Consider the following 18,491-nt stretch of genomic DNA (forward strand, 5'->3'; position numbering starts at 1 on the left):
AATATAATTAAATGTTGTATAAAAGTTATTTTTATAATAAATAATAAGCATTGAAAATGTATTAACAATATTTTTTTTGTAAATGTATGAAATTAAGTTAGAATGTTGATTAATTTTATTAAAGAAGCAATTTTCTTAATAGATTTTAATAGATTTTAATGTGTAATTCTACTAACGCAACAATAAAAAATCGGTAGATAAACAAATACGCTATTATTGTAAAAATGGTTTGTTTTTTTTCTCTATAGTTACCGCGTGTATTATGCATATTATGATTAATATACATTATTAAGTTTATTGAATGAAGTTATAAAAATAAATAATTATTTGAACTGTTTTTAAAATATTTTATGGTACCCGTATAATTGTTCCAAAAAGATAATATGAATATATCACGATTGTATAACGTGTTCAATGCGGAGAAAGCAAAAGAATCGTTGGTCGGTACAATAGTGGTGAATACGAATGAAGTTGGATTTTACACGTTTAAGGCCAATTGTAGCGACGTGGTAAAGTCCCACCATCTGGCTATCAAGGACGTAGAAACGTCGCGAGCAGGATGGTCAGAACAGGACCCCATGGCGATCTTGAGCACCGTGCAGGAGTGTATTTCCAACACAACGACTCCGGGTGGAATGGTTATGGGTTTGCGCGTAGTCACTGTGGGTGTAGCTAACCAACGAGGTTCCGTGGTGGCGTGGAACAAGCGTACCGGCGATCCACTTTCTAACGTGATACTGTGGTCGGACAATCGGACGGCCACCATGGTGGACGAGTACTTGAAGACCAACGACAAGTACCGGTATCAGAAAGTGTGTGGTCTGCCGTTCAGTCCTTACTTCAGTGCGTTCAAAATCAAGTGGTTACTGAACAACGTCGGTAAGGTAATGTCGGCCTATCGGGTCGGTGACTGTTACTTTGGTACAATCGATACTTGGATTTTGTGGAACATGACTGGTGGAAAGGACGGTGATTTAATACTACATTTTATTTACACTAAACTCTGTTGTTCATATTATAAACCTATGGGACTTATAGATCTTTATAGATCTTGGTAGACTCCGACCATTGAACTATATGATAACTGAAACGCTCACAGCTCATATGACTAGTATAAATAAAACTAAGACTGTAAGAAAGATATAGCGAATACTTTAGATATCTTTGATAAATGATAATACGCCGTATCATATATATTTTTCAATGCTTACCAGCGCCAACATAAATACGCTAAATTCGCTACTTTCAATTTCACAGCTCTTTTTATTGTGTTTTTTTTTTATATAATTTTTGCTAATTTCCATTTTCTTTTGAAACAATTGGAACGGTTAATTTTTCCAGCGCTTTTAATTGCTCTAGTACAAGTAACAAGTGATGTAAAAAATGATTTAATATTTCACGTTACTAGTTAGTATTAATGCTAATTGTTCTTGATTATTTCATAATTTTAATTGTTTTACTATAAATTTATGTTATAGGTATTTATATAATTAATAATCTTTAGTAATTATCATTAGTAGTCTAAGAAATAAGTAAGAAATTCGAGTGTCCTGTAGCATATTCCTTTATTAATAAAAGTAACTGCACAAAGTCAGTGGGTACTTGCCGTTATTTTAGCCCTTTATGAAGCTGGACTGTAGTTAGAACTTTAACTAGGGATGGAACAAGTACAAATTTAAAAACATTAAAATTTAGGTTGCTGTTTAGATTCTTACACCAGCGATAGTTAATAATAAAAGATACAAATCATATCTACAGGCCAAAGTCGTTGTCCGTACATTATTATATTATGTATAATATCATATTATAATAATATTATACGTAATAATAATACACCTAATATTATTATGTATTCGCTACCTATCTTTTTTTAACATGTTCGCTCGGGCAACACTGCTTGGTGAACGTTCAACTTATGTGTGGTTCTCGTAATCACCAATTTCCCGTACTGTCGTCTGATTTCCAACTAGGTACCACTCCACTGGGAGAGAAGACCGCACACGTCTGCTCTTGGAGAATGGTTGTAGTATCATGTGTATAGAGAACGGTAAATACATAGATAAATAGATCACATGATCTTCCCACTGCCCACTTGTGATAAGCATTGACCAAGATCTTGAGGTCGTTTCAGTGAATAATACGAAAAAAAATTTTAGACCTATGTAAAATATAAAGATGTATATAAACCCCCCCCCCCCCAAAAAAAAAAAAAAATATAATTATTTCCTTTCAGTGCAATAAATGTATGTGTGCATGTGATACAGAAATAAATAGTATATTAATAGTATACAATAATATACTTACATATTTGGGTGATACGTCACCCAAATCCCCCCCCCCCGTAATTATACCACTAAAATGGTTCTATGAGTTACATTTGAGTGTAAAACGAATCAACTAATTATGAAGTACTTGTTAAAATACAACTTGAAATAATTCCTTTTTTTTCATAATATATTAGTAAAATTCTTCTTTTTTTTTTTGAGATTATAATTAGTGTTACTGTGGTAAAAATATTAAATATCTATTGAATCATATTTTAATATTGCTTGTCAAAATTGTATTTTATTATTTTTGAAATCGTGACTCATTTTTATTATGACTATATATAGTATTGCATATGTAATAAACATGCAATAATACAGTATAATAAACTTTATACGAATGTACCTTTTGCGTACACCGACAACGAGCCGTATTTGAAGATTCTATTGTTATGGAAAAGTCTACAAAGACTACAAATATTATTCCTTTTACTAAACTACTATAATCCCTACATTTTTCATATTCGATTTGACACAAAAATAATATTTATTATTTTCATTTTCAGGTGGAGTGTTTGTCACTGATTGTTCAAACGCATCATATACATTTTTAATGAACATTAACACATTGGAATGGGATAAACGATTATTAAAACTGTTTGGTATTTCTGCAAAGTCTCTAGCGACAATAAAAACTAGTTCTGAAGTGTACGGAAATATTTCTGGAGGATACCTCGATAAGACGCCAATATCTTGTATCATTGGAAACTGCCAAGCCGCTTTAATTGGTCAAAAATGCTTTCGACGAGGTCTTACAAAAGGTATACTTGACAAAAATGGTTCAATTTTCACGATCACCGGGGAAAATAAAGTATTCTCCAGAAATGGATTAGTCACAACGATTGCTTATCGATTGGATTCGAGACCGATATTTGCATTAGAAGGCCCAATCGCTTCAGTAGGACATACCATAGAATGGGTAAAAGAATGTTTGAATGTCAGAGAAAATGAATGCTTGGCTGTTAAGAAAAAAGACAAATTTCAAAATGAAGTTTACTTGATACCTGCTTTTAATGGTAACAATTGATTTTGATTTACAAAAATAAGTTAATAGAATGATTTGCTACATTGGTTAAGTGTAAAATAATTTAAATTAAATTAAGTTAAAATATTTTAAATTTAGAACTCTAAAAGTAGAAGTTTAAAAATACTCATTTGATCTATTATATTTATTTTTTCATATTATTTTTTTTTCATTATTATTGAACATTATTTCTTAATTTAAATCAAACTATTATTATTTATTATTATGTTCTTTGTATGTAAATTAAAAAATTTAATTATATAGGTTTGTATGCTCCACATTGGCGACATGAAGCTCGAAGTATTCTAATTGGAGCTAATGAATATACTATAAATAATGATATATTAAAAGCAGCCATGGAATCTGTATGTTTTCAAGTTCAGGATATTGTTGAAGCTATAAATGATGACCTAAAGATGTCTATAGATAAAATACAAATTGATGGTGACTTATCAGATAACACAATGGTCATGCAATGCCTATCTGATATAACAAACTCTAAAATTGAAATAGCTATATTCAAAAATATGTCTGCATTGGGTGCAGCAATGGCAGCTGGTTATGCACCTGAAATTAACGTCTGGAACGCTTTGTGTATGCCAGAAGACAATGGTGAAATTTATAATCCAAAAATAACGGCTGAAGAACGGAAAAATCGAATATTTGATTGGAAAAGAGCTATGCGGAGAAGTTATGACTGGATTGGTCATAAAAACAAATCGAATTATTTTGGAACGATACTTTCTATTACAAGTGGAGCAATTTTATTAGGAGGTTTATTTCTTATATTAAAAAAAAAATAAATTTTACGTACATTTTAAATTTAAAATTCTTATCTGATAAGCCAATTAAATAATCTTATACAGGACACGTATGTGTATAAAATATACTATTATATTTTACATTCATTCAACTTTATGTTTAGTCATCAACAGTGCAATATGATAAATTTCTGAATTTTATATCAAAACCAACAATCCTGATATATTAAATTTATCTTAAATACAACACGAGTTACAATCGTGTTTTTAGTTAACCGATGTTCACATCATGTAAAACGAAAATATATTATTTCTAAATTATGTATATGCCCATTCAAAAATAAGTATTTTACTTCATTAATAGAGAGACAACGTATTTGTTTTAAATAAACCGCATTAGAATAAAAAAAAAACTAGGTAAATTAAATAAATTACAATTAAAATTCATAAAGATGATCCAAACTAGAATCACACACTCAAGTCATGTTTCTTTTTATAAAATTCAGTAGTTTCCATCATCTTAGAGCAAACTTGAAAAATCAAGCTAATGCATGATTTTAACATTTTGTATGCGATTTTTTTTTTTTTTTTAATATAATAAATAAGATATTGGCGTCTTATCGAGGTATCCTCCAGAAATATTTCCGTACACTTCAGAACTAGTTTTTATTGTCGCTAGAGACTTTGCAGAAATACCAAACAGTTTTAATAATCGTTTATCCCATTTCAATGTGTTAATGTTCATTAGAAATGTATATGATGCGTTTGAACAATCAGTGACAAACACTTCACCTGAAAATGAAAATAATAAATATTATTAAAATAAAAAGTACAATATTATTAAAAAACTAAATTATGTGAAAAATCTTATTTTAATTTTTTTTTTTATCATATTTATTAAGAATAAAAAAAGTTCTTTCACAAATCATCTTATATAATATTTTATTAATATAATAACAACATTATTATCAATAATAAATGTTAGGCTACTACAGGTATGTATGTTAATATTATATACAAAACTAAATTCCATCAACATTAAAAAAAAAAAAAAAAACATAAGTAAGTACCTATATTACTAGGTATAGTACTTACCTGCGTGTATTTTATTTTACAATCATTATGGTGTAATTTTCATATGGAGCAAGTGTCAATAGATTGTAAAAACGCTTGGGAGAACTTATAATGGAAGCATTCATTTGTATAATGAATTGGGGAGAGAAGAAACGTTAACATTTCAATTAACGTAAATCGTAAATGTTAAACTTTTATATTTTTGAAGGGTTAAAAAATATTTGTTGATATAAAATGTTCTTATAATCTTAGGTGTTAAATGTAATATTATTGAAATATTAACCCATAGACTTTATATTAATATACTACTAGACAGGAACTGTGTATAACAACAGCATTACAAGTGGCATAATTTCATCGCGCAGTGATGTAAGCCGTTTTGAACAGGTGTAATTATTATTGTAGAGTTTACTTATACACTAAACACATCGTATGTGCATAAAAAAAAAAAAAAAAAATATAGGTAATATTTTTGTACATTTTTACTATGAGAAATATTTTTGAAAACAATAAATTGTGATATTAGGTAATAAATGAATAACTAATAAATCATTAATAATAATTGCAATATACAATATAAATACACCCAGCTATATTAACTTGCGTACGAGTAATCGAGTAATCAAAAGCACTCTGTTTACTCGCGTTTTATATACTCATTGCTTATCTAGTAGTATAAGGTCTAAGATTTAACTAAACACACATAACATAACCTTTGTTAAAATAATTAATAAACTTGGCGTAAATATACATTTTGACGCTAAAAATAATAATTTTACATTATACTTATACCAATATTACTTAAAAATTGTCAGTTAAGTGTGTTTATATTGTTACAAACACTATATTATACATTATGCAGTGTATATTATTTTTTTTAGTTTATATATTTTACTATACCTACTTTTAAATATGTTAATAATAAGTGTTAATAAAAAGGTACACAATATAAAACAAACAAAATAAATGGTCTAAAACAATAGAAGAATTAAATTGTGTACGATTAAGAATAACAAAATCTAGGTACAAAAATATTTTTTATCATAATACTATGGTTAATGAGTATAATAATAGTTATAATTAGCTATGGTTAAGTTTATTGTAATAATAGTGAAAAAAAAGAAAAAAAGAAATAATATTATGTGATACTGCCTCTGCATCATAACACACTAAGCAGTACTCCATTTTTGTGAAAATCGAGTTTTTGGTGTCTATCGATAGATATTTTAACTCTATCGATTCCTGTAATAAAAATTTATATTTTAAATTCTGAACGAAGTGATGAATGTATTGATTTCACAATGATGTGTGTTTTTTTTTTTGTTGTTTGTTTTTGTATCTGTGTACAGCATAACTAGCCGTAAAAATGCTTCAATTTCATACTTTGGGGGTGGTTTCCGAAAAGTGAACATCCTTGATGCATTATAGAAGGAAAAATTAAACATTTTCCAACAGTTTTCAAAAAAATCGAGAAAAACAAAAACAAAATGACGGAAAAACTGGAATTTGTACTCAAAACCAGTTTTCGACCACATCGATTTTTTATATGGTTGTAACTCAAAAACTAATCGTTGTACATACTTGACATTTTCACTACATGTTTATATTATTATTATTGATATATGGCTAATTTTTAAAAATATTTTGATTTTTTTGAGCTATTTATAGACCACTGAAATTTAGGATTTTTCTGAGACATTTTTTTGAAGTGTCGATAAAAAAATGTTTGATGGCCAAGAAAACTTGAAAATTTAATACAAGTTTTCTTATGAGTTGTTCTTATTGAAGTTAAAAAAAAAAATCGAAAATCGTTTGTCACAATTTTTTCTTTTTTATAAGCGTTTATAGTTTAAATTTTTACAAAATATATCGAAATCTCGAAAATTTTCAAGTAATTTTTAAGTTGAAAAATCATAAAATCATAAACATTTTTATGTTTATAAATGAGGATTGAAAATACAACAATTTTCCATAAGTTTTCCTTTATAAGAAGTTATAAAGAAAACTCGACGCATCATTAAAGGAAAAATTTTAAGTGCGTTAGAATTTTAAATTTTTACTAAATAGTGTAACGACAATAATTTATTGTCAAACGATTTTAAAAATTTGTTATTATACAAAAAGTATAAGTCGTAGATACTTGAAAATTTCACCAGTTATTAAGATTGGCTTTTCTTTTACATGATTTGATTTTCAAAATATTTTGCCTTTTTTTGAGCTATTTATAGACAACTAACATTTTCAATTTTTCTAAGAATTTTTTTTTGAAGTGTTGATAAAATTTTTTTGGTGAAGTCAAAATACTTGAAAAATTAATACAAAGTTTCTCATAAGTTATTTTTATGGTGATAAAAAAAAATGATAAGAATACGTAGGCATAATTTTTTTATTAGCATTTGAAGTTACAATATTGACTAAAATTCTTCAAAATCATTAATATTTGCAAATTATTTTGTAGGTACCTATATAATTCATAAAAATTTTTATATAGGTAGTTAAAAGTTGAAAATGTAATACAAGATTTACCATAAATTTAGATTACAATAATTATAAAAGAACTTAAATTTTAGTGCGTTCAAGCCATTAAAATATAAATCACCTTTTTTACCAACCACTGGAAATTATATCCTAGGCTAACAAATCATCTTCGTTCAGAATCGTTTTTCGTATATAATGATACCTATCATTGGATTCAAATTTAACACTCCTATAATATATAATTATAGTGATCTACACGGCACCTAATGTATAACACAGTAGTTCCCACTTACTCGCTTTTTTCTCATTAGAAATGCATATAAATTGAAAAGAAAATAACAGAAAAGGTAGTATGTACATGAATTTATTAAAATGAGAAGCAAATAAGCAGTACCTATGTCCATATACTAGAACAAAAAGCAGTAATTACCAGTAAGTGATTTGGAGTTACTGTTTTTCTCCCTAGTTATTATTGTATTCACAAAGCAGTGTGTCAAATAAAATTAGAATTTCTGGTTTAATATTTACATTAATCCAAAAACAGGATTAATATTTAAACTACAATATTACAGGCCTAAAGATAGCTTTATAAGGTATAATATATTATTAATTAAAAAAAAAACCCAATTTAATCTTAGTAATGCGTCATTATATTTTCAAAGTGTTACATTTTTCTATATTTAAGTTATTAATTGTTATGAATTTGTGTAAAGAAATCCTAAAAATAAATAACAGGTTGTTAAAAATGGTTTCTAAGAAAAACCTATATTGAATATAAGAATAAATCATCCCAACATACAATTTAAACAGGCTATGATGCCCATGATCATAGGGCATTAGGCAGTTGTAACCCCAAATAAAAGTTTACTTACTGCTTTTTTTCTTCTGACTTATATAAGACAATATGCAGTAAGTCCATTTAAACCCATAAAAATTATCAAACAACTTTTTTTTTGTGTTCAATATTTTCCTCATAAAAAATACCATAACATACCATCTTTTTTATGTTTAAAAATATTATTTTTACCCCACGGCCTAATTTAGTGTCGAAAACTGTTTTATCCTTTCCTGAAAACTACGATTTTTGGAGTTACTGTTTAGTGGCTTATGACGGCAGGGCTTACATTATAACATTATACACTTGTAGGAGTGATCATTGTTGTTAAAGATAGTTTGAAGGAATAAAAAAGTAACGATTTGTAATATCAAACACTAAAGATAATATTCGACATAGAAAACAAATAGCATAGATATTACAAAATAAAATTAATGTTGTTAAATTATATTAGATTCCTTGGGGAAATAATTAATGTATTAGTTTTACAAAGTCTGTATTAGTATTATTATTTTTATTTCTGTCATTTATAATATATAGAACATTATAAATTTAATAATTCTATCCAGTGCCGGATTTACCTCTTCAGCCGCCCTACGCTATTAGGAAAATGCCGCCTCAAAATCATACAATCATTTTTTTAAAACCAATACGAGCTTCATATATGACCCAATGGTCGACGTGGCCAAGAAAGCGATAATAAAAAAGTAAAATAATTTTTTATCTGTTTATAGAGACGAAACAGGAGAAAAAAATTGCCGCCCTAGGCTATAGCCTAGTTAGCCTAATGGTAAATCCGGCACTGATTCTATCTAAGAGCGAATTGCATCTAGTTGTGACATTGGATTTACATTCGACTTACTTTTAAAAATAATTAGGAAAGAAAAACAAGAAAACTAGAATATTTACAACAGTTTTCAACAAAATTAATTTTTTTTTATAATTAACTAGAGAATGAATGACCATAAATACTTGACATTTTTTATTACTGAACACTTACAATTACTTACCAACAGTTTTTTTTTTTATACATGATATAATTTTAAAAATATTTTAGTTTTTTTACATACCTTTTATACACTTTAAAAATTTTCTATAATGGAATCGCTTAGGACCATTAAATTTTTCCGTTATATGGAGGATTCTGTTTTAAATAGTATCCGTTATAAAGAGGATTTATTGTGTACAGTAAAAACCACTTATTAGAAATATAAATAGGTAATTAATACAATCGCGTTATGGGAACAAAATATCTTTGAACGGATCGACCATAATATAAAAACATTGAAAATTAATTCGATTATTCAAAACATCCGTCGGTTATTTGAAACAGTTAGAATTTAACGTTATAGAAAAAAAAAAATAATATTCTTGATGTTATTCATCTAGAAAAGGAAGCGTGGAATAAAGTACGTGCGAAGACAAATATAAGTTGTTTTTGTCACAGTAGATTCAAAACAAATGACAAAACAGGCGATGAACACGAACAAAAAACAAGTCAATCTCTAGAAAAAAGTCTATGGAAATTGGATTGGTGTAGACTCAAACCTCGATATTACAAAAGTTTCTACAAAAAAAGAGATCTGTAATGTGGTTTTAAGCAGCATTATTCTTACAAAACCATGTTCATTAAGTTATTAAACGCAAGAAAATAGACATCGATAACTAGACATTTAAAAAAATGTAATAATATAAATTATAAATTGTTATAAAATATATATAAGCACAGTGTGTTATTTAATATGTAAAAAATAATTTCATACTTTTTTGTTCATAGTATGTATAATGTATATATAAATAAAGATTAATAAATAAATTAATCGCTTTTTAGAAAAATAGACTGATATATTTTACTGAACACGTAAAATAATTGTAAATCTTTTTTATTTTACATTCTGAATAGTGAATTTTTTGAGCAAAGAAGGTATTGATTTTATAATGGTTTGATAAAATTTTTTCTTAATGTTATGTTTAGGAGTATAACAAATAGTTCGATTTTCATATTTGAAAGTTATTTAAAATTTTTAAATTTATTTACACCTATCTAAGTGACGTCTGTATTGGCTTATAACTTAGAACAATTATATAATATGATTTATTAAGTGTTGGTTATTATAAAGAACATGATGTGTTCTTTTCATTAAAAATAGTAATTTATCAACTTAACGTATTACTGGTAGAAAAATAAATCATTCATAATTATATAAATACTAAAATGCGTCTTATCTGCTATTGCTTAGAATATATTTTGTATGGAATGAATTATTCAAATTTAACACATACATCGCAGTGCCTTACTAAATGACAAGATGCAACTGAATTTTTCAAATAGAAAAGAGAATTTATCATTTTTTTTTATAACTATAATATGTATAATATATATATTAAATATATAAGTTCTAACAAAATAAAATAAACTTTGAATATAGAGAAAATGTTTTTAATACCTACTATTATTATTTTTACTAATAACTAATAAGTAATAAGTAGTTTTATTTTTAATTAATATTCGCTCTTAGTGTAGGAATATAAAACTTCAAGTGTTGTTTAGTAGGTCACTGTAATATAGGTAATTATACATTTAAATTTAGTAAGTTTATTACATAAAATAATTTTATAAATTTTACGGTTTTTATAAATTTTTTCACAAGTTAAAACTTATAAAATTGTCTATGACTAAACATTTTTCATATTTTTTAACTCAGAAATTAAAAACTTATGAGGTGCTTTGTATTCAGTTTTGATGAATTTGGCAATAGCGATTAATATTTATTCTTCATAAATTGAAAATTTCTTATAACTATATTATATATTTTTCAAAAATGTCGATATATATTGAAAATTTTATCGTAAAATAAAAACAACTAGGTAATTGAACATTTTATAATAAATTTAAGTATCTATGGTAGGTTATACGCAAAAAAAAAAAATTAATTTTGTTAATCATTGGATTTAAATAAAAATTCCTTTTGTTTTTTTTTGTTAATCCTGATTATAAAATTAACTTTTAGTATATTTTACTTTTGGTTCTCTTTACAGAACCAAATAAATTAAATTTTCTTCTACAAATATAATATAAATATAAATATTGAATAAATATTTATATTTATACACATTCTCAATTTCCTTTTTTTTTTTTTTGATTTCCGTATAATTACAAAAAAAAACTGAGAATTCATTATTTTTTTCTATCCCTTCTAAAAGTATTAGCTATACAAAACATTTTACCAGTAACCTTCCTTCAAGCAATTGATCAGCTTCAAAACGTGATGACAGACTCATAAGACAAATAATATCAATACAAAATCAATACTTTTTTGTTCTGCTTGAATTTAAAAAGGTCGATAGTAGTTGTGTGTATATAAAAGTTTTCATTCGTTTAAATTAATAAATTTTCTTGAAGACCATTGGGTACCTAAATCATCTGTATTTTTATTCTTTTGCCAGCTGTACATTATTATTAATCAAATAAACAGATACCTACCTAATAAGTTTGAAACTCTTAAAATATTATATTAAACTCACTCTCTTTCAGTTGGAAAATATAATGACTGTACAAATTTTGTTTCTATTGAATGCGAAGACTCGGTATTTAATCAAAAATAAATAACTAATGATATTAATTGTAGAAATTTGCTATGTTGAACTATTTGATTTTATATATATATGTTTGATTAATAATAAAATATAATTCATAATTCATTACTTACATTATGTGATTTCAAATAAATAATCAACGACGATTGTCTATATAAAGGTATTGGTACATTTTTGAAAATATCTTGTAAGAGATTGTTATTTCTTCATAAAATAATATTTTTAGATCTAATAATACTTATATACTTAATATAATGCAAGTACATAAAATTCATGTTCCACAAAATTAAAGGTACGAAAAGATTTATTTTTCTCACAATTTAAAGCATTGGCTTATAAAGATATTTATAAAAAATATTTTCTAACTCCTCACCATACCCTAATTATTGTATAATATTACAAAATGTAACCTTTACATTTTTTATACAAAGGTATAAAGGAATAACTCATATAACATATATTTATATTTATTTAATTACAGCTTAGCCCACTAAATTAGTCACTATCTCTATCTCTCCAATCGTAACATATTGAAGTGTTATTATAATTTTTCGTATTTTTACTTTCCATAGTTTTTGTGGTGTAGTTAGCTATAGTTATTGAGTAAGTATTTATCTGTATGGTTTTATCATAGTATAACTTACATACAAAAAAAAAAAAAAAAAAATGTTGTCCATATAAAATGTACATAATAAATCATTTGTAGTTATCAGGCTCTGAATTTAATTATTTTAAATTTAAAATAAAAGAGCTACAAATTTGATTCAACCTTTTCTATACAAAGTTGTACTTTGCATGTTATTTCACATTTTAGACATAGATTTATATGATTTATAGTGTTTTTATTTTATTTCTATTTTTTTGTGCATGTTTGATTTGCCGTTTTATTAATATTTTATTTATGTGTATTATTGATTTGTACCTTTCAAGTAGTATTATAATATTTAGTGCATACTTTTCTATCATTGAGTGCATACGATATAGGTGAAAATATTATATTGTACGATTATTTAGTGTATTAAATTCATAGGTTAAATAATATTTCATATTTAATATTAATATATTATAATTAATGGGTAGGTAGTTATAAAAATTAAATGTATCTTATAGATACATATAAGTTTATTATAAAAATCAATTAAAATTAAAAAATATATATATATGTATGCGCATACATTTAATCTGTCCACCTTATAAGTTTTATTTAACAAATTATATCATTGATTATTGATGGCTAAAAGGAAAAAATAACAATTAAGGCGTCTTAAACACTATTATTCCATAGTCTGATAGTATTTATTATTAAATAATAAAAAATGAATTTACGTTAATTTAATTTTTTTATTTTACCCCCTATAAACTATGATAGCTTTAAAAATTAAAAATTAAACAAAAATATTGTACAGCTCGCAACAATTAAAAAATATACATATTTTATGTATTGATATTTTAAAGAAATATAGGTTTAATATAGGTTTACAATATTTATATTATTATATAAAATAAAAATAATAATATAAAATTATGAATCTGATGTAGTTTGTTCGCATATTTAAATGAAATAATAACATTACCTACAATGGGAAAATTTACAGCGACATAGATAATTATAATTCACCTTAACTTAAATACGTTGTTAGAAGAGACAGAAGGGGCTTTATGATAGCTGCGAGTTTGGAAATAAAATCAGTAAATAACGTTTTGATGTTCAAAAAAAAAAAAAATTGGAGTGGTTTTGGTTAAAATAAGTAGCTTGAGCTAATGGTGGTTTATCGGAATTGGAATTTAAAGTGGATTCAGAAAAATTATTTTTAGTTTTGGGAGCAGGGATGACACGTTTTCGTTCAGTTAAGTAAGAAAATTTAATTTTTTTATAAATTGAGCAGCCTTTATAATTGGATGGGTGACTACGATGGAAAAGCTCCTTAATAGGTTTAAAAATCTTAAATGTATAATATTACACGTATGCTTTCTATTATTGTAATAATGCAGAATAAAACAAATGCAGTCGATATTTTGAATACTACTTTGAAATTACACATTTATTCAATAAATGGTTTGAAAATTGATTGTGTATTTTATTTATGATTCTTAATTCTGAACAATAATCTTTAGAATAATACACGTTATAATAAATTATTTTAATTAACCATTTGACTTTTCAAGTCAGCAATATAAAATTTTATCCCACTTTATTTAATTTAGTTAAAAATAGATTTATTATTGCAACTTATTTGATATAAATTATCGGATTATACAGCATTCGATGTTTTTTAAGCGTATACAATTTACAATCTCGGTTCGTTGTAAATTATAAACATTTTGTGGTTTTTTTTATTCTTGTAATTTTTTAGTATTACTGAGATTATTAAAACTCAACTTTATTATAATTATATAAATAACAATTAATTAATTATAAAATACACAAACGCGCAGTTGCAATATATTATAATATACATTATGTGGTTACATACAATTCATTAAGCTTGATGTATGGATAAACTAATTACTATACCTATTGAATAAAACTATTTTAAATCAATATTCTGTGTATGGATTAAGTTTTTCCTAGTTTGGCGTATTCTTATTATAGCACTTATTAATATGCGCTTAACTGTCAATTATATTTACTGTATATCATAATATTAAAGTAATTTGGGATTAAATTTCGTAAAATCATCTATAAGGTTGTGCGTGAACTCAAATGATGATCTAAGTTTTATATTCCGATTGGATATTATTGTGTGTAGAAAACATAAACGTATAATATCAACTAAATGCTAGGTATCCAAATACGGCTTGTTATTGAAACAAACCTTACCTAACTATTATGTTTTAACTGCAACGTATATATACTTATATGACAACTATGTTATATTCTATAATATAATCGTAATACAACGTTTTTTGATTATAATGTATTGTTTTTACATATTATAAAATATTGATAGATTGTAATAAATTATAATAATGTTAAGATAATCGTTAGCTTATTATGATTCGTGCACAAGATTAAATGGGTAACTAAGAAATTACTCGCTTTAATTTCAATGTGTATGTATACGGCTTTACATTAAAATTTTTAATATAATATTTAATATGGTAAATCAGTGACAACATAGTTACTGCTACTTAGCAAAGTTAGAATATGCTTAATAGTTTACAGGAAAAAAATACATTTTTATTTAAAAATAAAAGTTGGTATCATCATAGAAAACTCTTTTAAATAGTAAAAAATCTAAATAATTAAAAATATGGTCTTTGATTATATTTATATATATATATATATATATATATATATATATATATATATAATATGTATATATTATTTATTTATATATATATAAAAATGGTTTATGCTCGGTGGATCACTCTGTATAACGTTTGTTTGAAATTAAATAGCTGATTAATAAATAAAGTATTTAAAAATCTGTGTACAAAACTAATTGAATGTTATTATTTTAAATTAATACAAAACATCCAAACATAATAATATTGTGTAAAGATAATAGCGATTGATAAATGATAATGTTTAGACAATAAATAATAATTTATCTCTGCAATAATTGTGTTCTTCATTTAATTTGAAATTATTTAATTCAAATGAATCTTTGTAGCAAAGGGTGAAAAATGGAGTAGTTCAATTTAATTAAAAATACACAATAAAAAAATCGGTTTTTAAAGCTTTCTAGCATCAAAACATTTATTTTACAATTATTTTGTTCAATGGATGTAATTCGATTTACTTATCAATTAGTTAAAAAAGAATTATACCAACGCCACCATCACCTAGGAGATGAGAGAATAAGAATTCAATTTAGAGGGCTTAAAATAATTGTTTTTTTCATTGTAAACCATTAATTGTAAACACCGTGAACCTATAAAATATTTTACGGGTTACAGAATAACCCTCAGATACGATTATTATGAAAAAAAAACTGTATTTTTAATTTTGTTTGATTTGGTCGTAAACTTTTGGCCGGAAACTTGAAGCAGGATTTTCATTGTATACCCCTTTTTAATATAAACTCTCAAAGAATAAATTTTCTTTACCACACCCCCGGGATATGCTCATTTAAATTTCGGATAACGGTTAATGAGCACCGAAAGTTTAATTAACGAAAACTGTTAAATTTACCTTTTGTTATGTGTATATCTTAGGCCGAATCATTTTCAGAACCTACACTTTATATATATATATATATAATATCACGCATTTGTGAAGGAAACGCTAAAAACACATCGCACTTACACACATTATGTGTATTGTAATAAATTATAAAATATTCTATATGTAAGTTTGTTTCTTCAAGATTAATAACAAGAAGATCGATTTTCGCTAGGCAAGAAATATTTTTTTGCTAAATGAATTCATTAGCTAATTAATATTTAGAATAAATATTCAATAAAAATAAAAAATATGGTTATAATAATATAAATAGTAACACGAGTTTACAATACCAAACACCGAGGTTACTCAACATTGTTACAACTGTTACATATATTAATACGGTTTATATGATTTGTATTTTATACGATATTATACTCGTATATTCGTTTCTGATAACCAAACCATTATAATTCCCAAATATTCGCTCTCGACTCTAAACACTATTCCGGTCAATCCTTCCGGAAGAATTAATGGGGCATAACTTTTCAGAGAATTAAATCTTAAAAAACCTATCATACGTGAACACAATCTAGACTTAACCGTTTATAACGAGTAGCTGTTTTTTTTTCGCATATATCAAACTGCATCACATATTATAACTGGCCCTTTCATCCAGTACATGCTCATTGTGATTGTAAATATTACATTGGCGGAGGGAACACATTAAAAATAAGTTTAAATATATATATATATATTTATATATTTTATAATGTGTGTAGTATAGGTACGTACCAAGTGGAACAGAACACTTGAGTGGTGCATTATAATAGAACATCAAAGACGTCGTCGGCGTAAAGTCATATAGGAGAAGTAATCAAATTACACATCATTTCAAAAAAATCAATATGGCACTCGTGTCGTACATTTCCCCCTGTACGACTGATGCCCGTGTAAACAGTGCTCGGAATCCCAAAAACATTATTCCTATCCAATCCACGAACCACTCGGTTGACGTGTTTCGCTCGGTGTGCATTATAGAGAGAAAATAGTGTAACGAACCTCAAAATAAAGAATAAAAACGCATACCCACCCGATATGCTCCTACGTATATGCGTTTAATAATAATACGACCGCGCCGGTTAATACAATAATATACGTCAACCCACCACCGTACTACAGACTTAACCACAAACTACCTGAAGCTATATACACTAACCCCGCACTACTCAGAATTGTGTCGTCATTTTTACTCTCTATTGACATAATTTCGATTCGATCGTCCGTTTAATACAATGTTCGCATTAATTGCTATCCTGATTACAAATATTGATGCACATTATGAACAACGAGTTTATAATAATATATCCTCGCGCTGTTTCATCACGATAAATATTTGTAATAGTTACATATATTATTATATTAACCTTGCATTTGATTACAGTAAGAATATTAGATTTTTTGTAATAATATAAATGCCGATTGCTTATTTTTGTTAATTAATTAATAAACAAGTGTAATAGTAAGATAAATAAAGGTATACAATTAACTTAATTAGAAAAAATGTTTGTATAAGCATATTATGATGATCGAATATTGAGTTAATGTTATTAGCATTTATCGAACTGATGCTTATAGAAACTAATGATGTATTCATCATATTATAGGAAATTTCATTATTCAGATGACCACAGTTAGAATATGTTATGTGATTTTAACCAATAATTTTCCAAAAAAATTTTATCATCTTCTATGTTTTTAGTATATATGATAATTTTTCAGTAAAACCAACAACAGTATAATACAAATTATGGTTTTTTTTCAATAGCAAGTTAATTCTATTTTTTCTTATTACTTTAATCGTTTTATCACATGTTAGTTCCTGTTATTTATTTGGATAAAATATATATTAACCATATTAAAAATTATTCAGAAATGATATTTTTAATTACGAAATGTTGAACCAAGTGTGTACTTTATCTAAATACTTATTAAAACCCATAGTGTATATAAATATTTACATTTAAGTACAATTGATATTTAATTACTAAACGTTTAATTCATTTATTTAGGTTGAAGTAAGTTTCACTATTGGTGCTAAAAAATGTCTTGTCATTTAAAATAAATATCCACTTGATTATACAAAAATATATTTAAAAGCTGAAATTTCTGATGTTTAGTTTATTGTCATATATTTTGAAAACGTTCTAATATAATTTTTTTAACTAATAGTTCCATAATATTTTAAGATGTGTTTATAGTAAACATAATATATGGCGCAAATATTTTT

At 25.7% G+C, this 18,491-nt stretch overlaps 1 protein-coding gene across 1 annotated transcript; it reads left to right on the forward strand.

Annotated features, from left to right (window-relative positions):
• Positions 1-264: 264 nt before the first annotated feature.
• On the forward strand, positions 265-4,177 carry LOC114118956 (glycerol kinase-like). Its single transcript, XM_027980400.2, has 3 exons — positions 265-969; positions 2,831-3,340; positions 3,613-4,177. Exons 1-3 carry the CDS (start codon positions 384-386, stop codon positions 4,149-4,151), a joined length of 1,635 nt encoding a protein of 544 aa, XP_027836201.2. The 5' UTR covers positions 265-383; the 3' UTR covers positions 4,152-4,177.
• The last annotated feature ends 14,314 nt before the right edge of the window (positions 4,178-18,491 follow it).

Source organism: Aphis gossypii, chromosome 3 (genome assembly GCF_020184175.1).
Source record: "Aphis gossypii isolate Hap1 chromosome 3, ASM2018417v2, whole genome shotgun sequence".
NCBI classification, from domain to species: domain Eukaryota; kingdom Metazoa; phylum Arthropoda; class Insecta; order Hemiptera; family Aphididae; genus Aphis; species Aphis gossypii.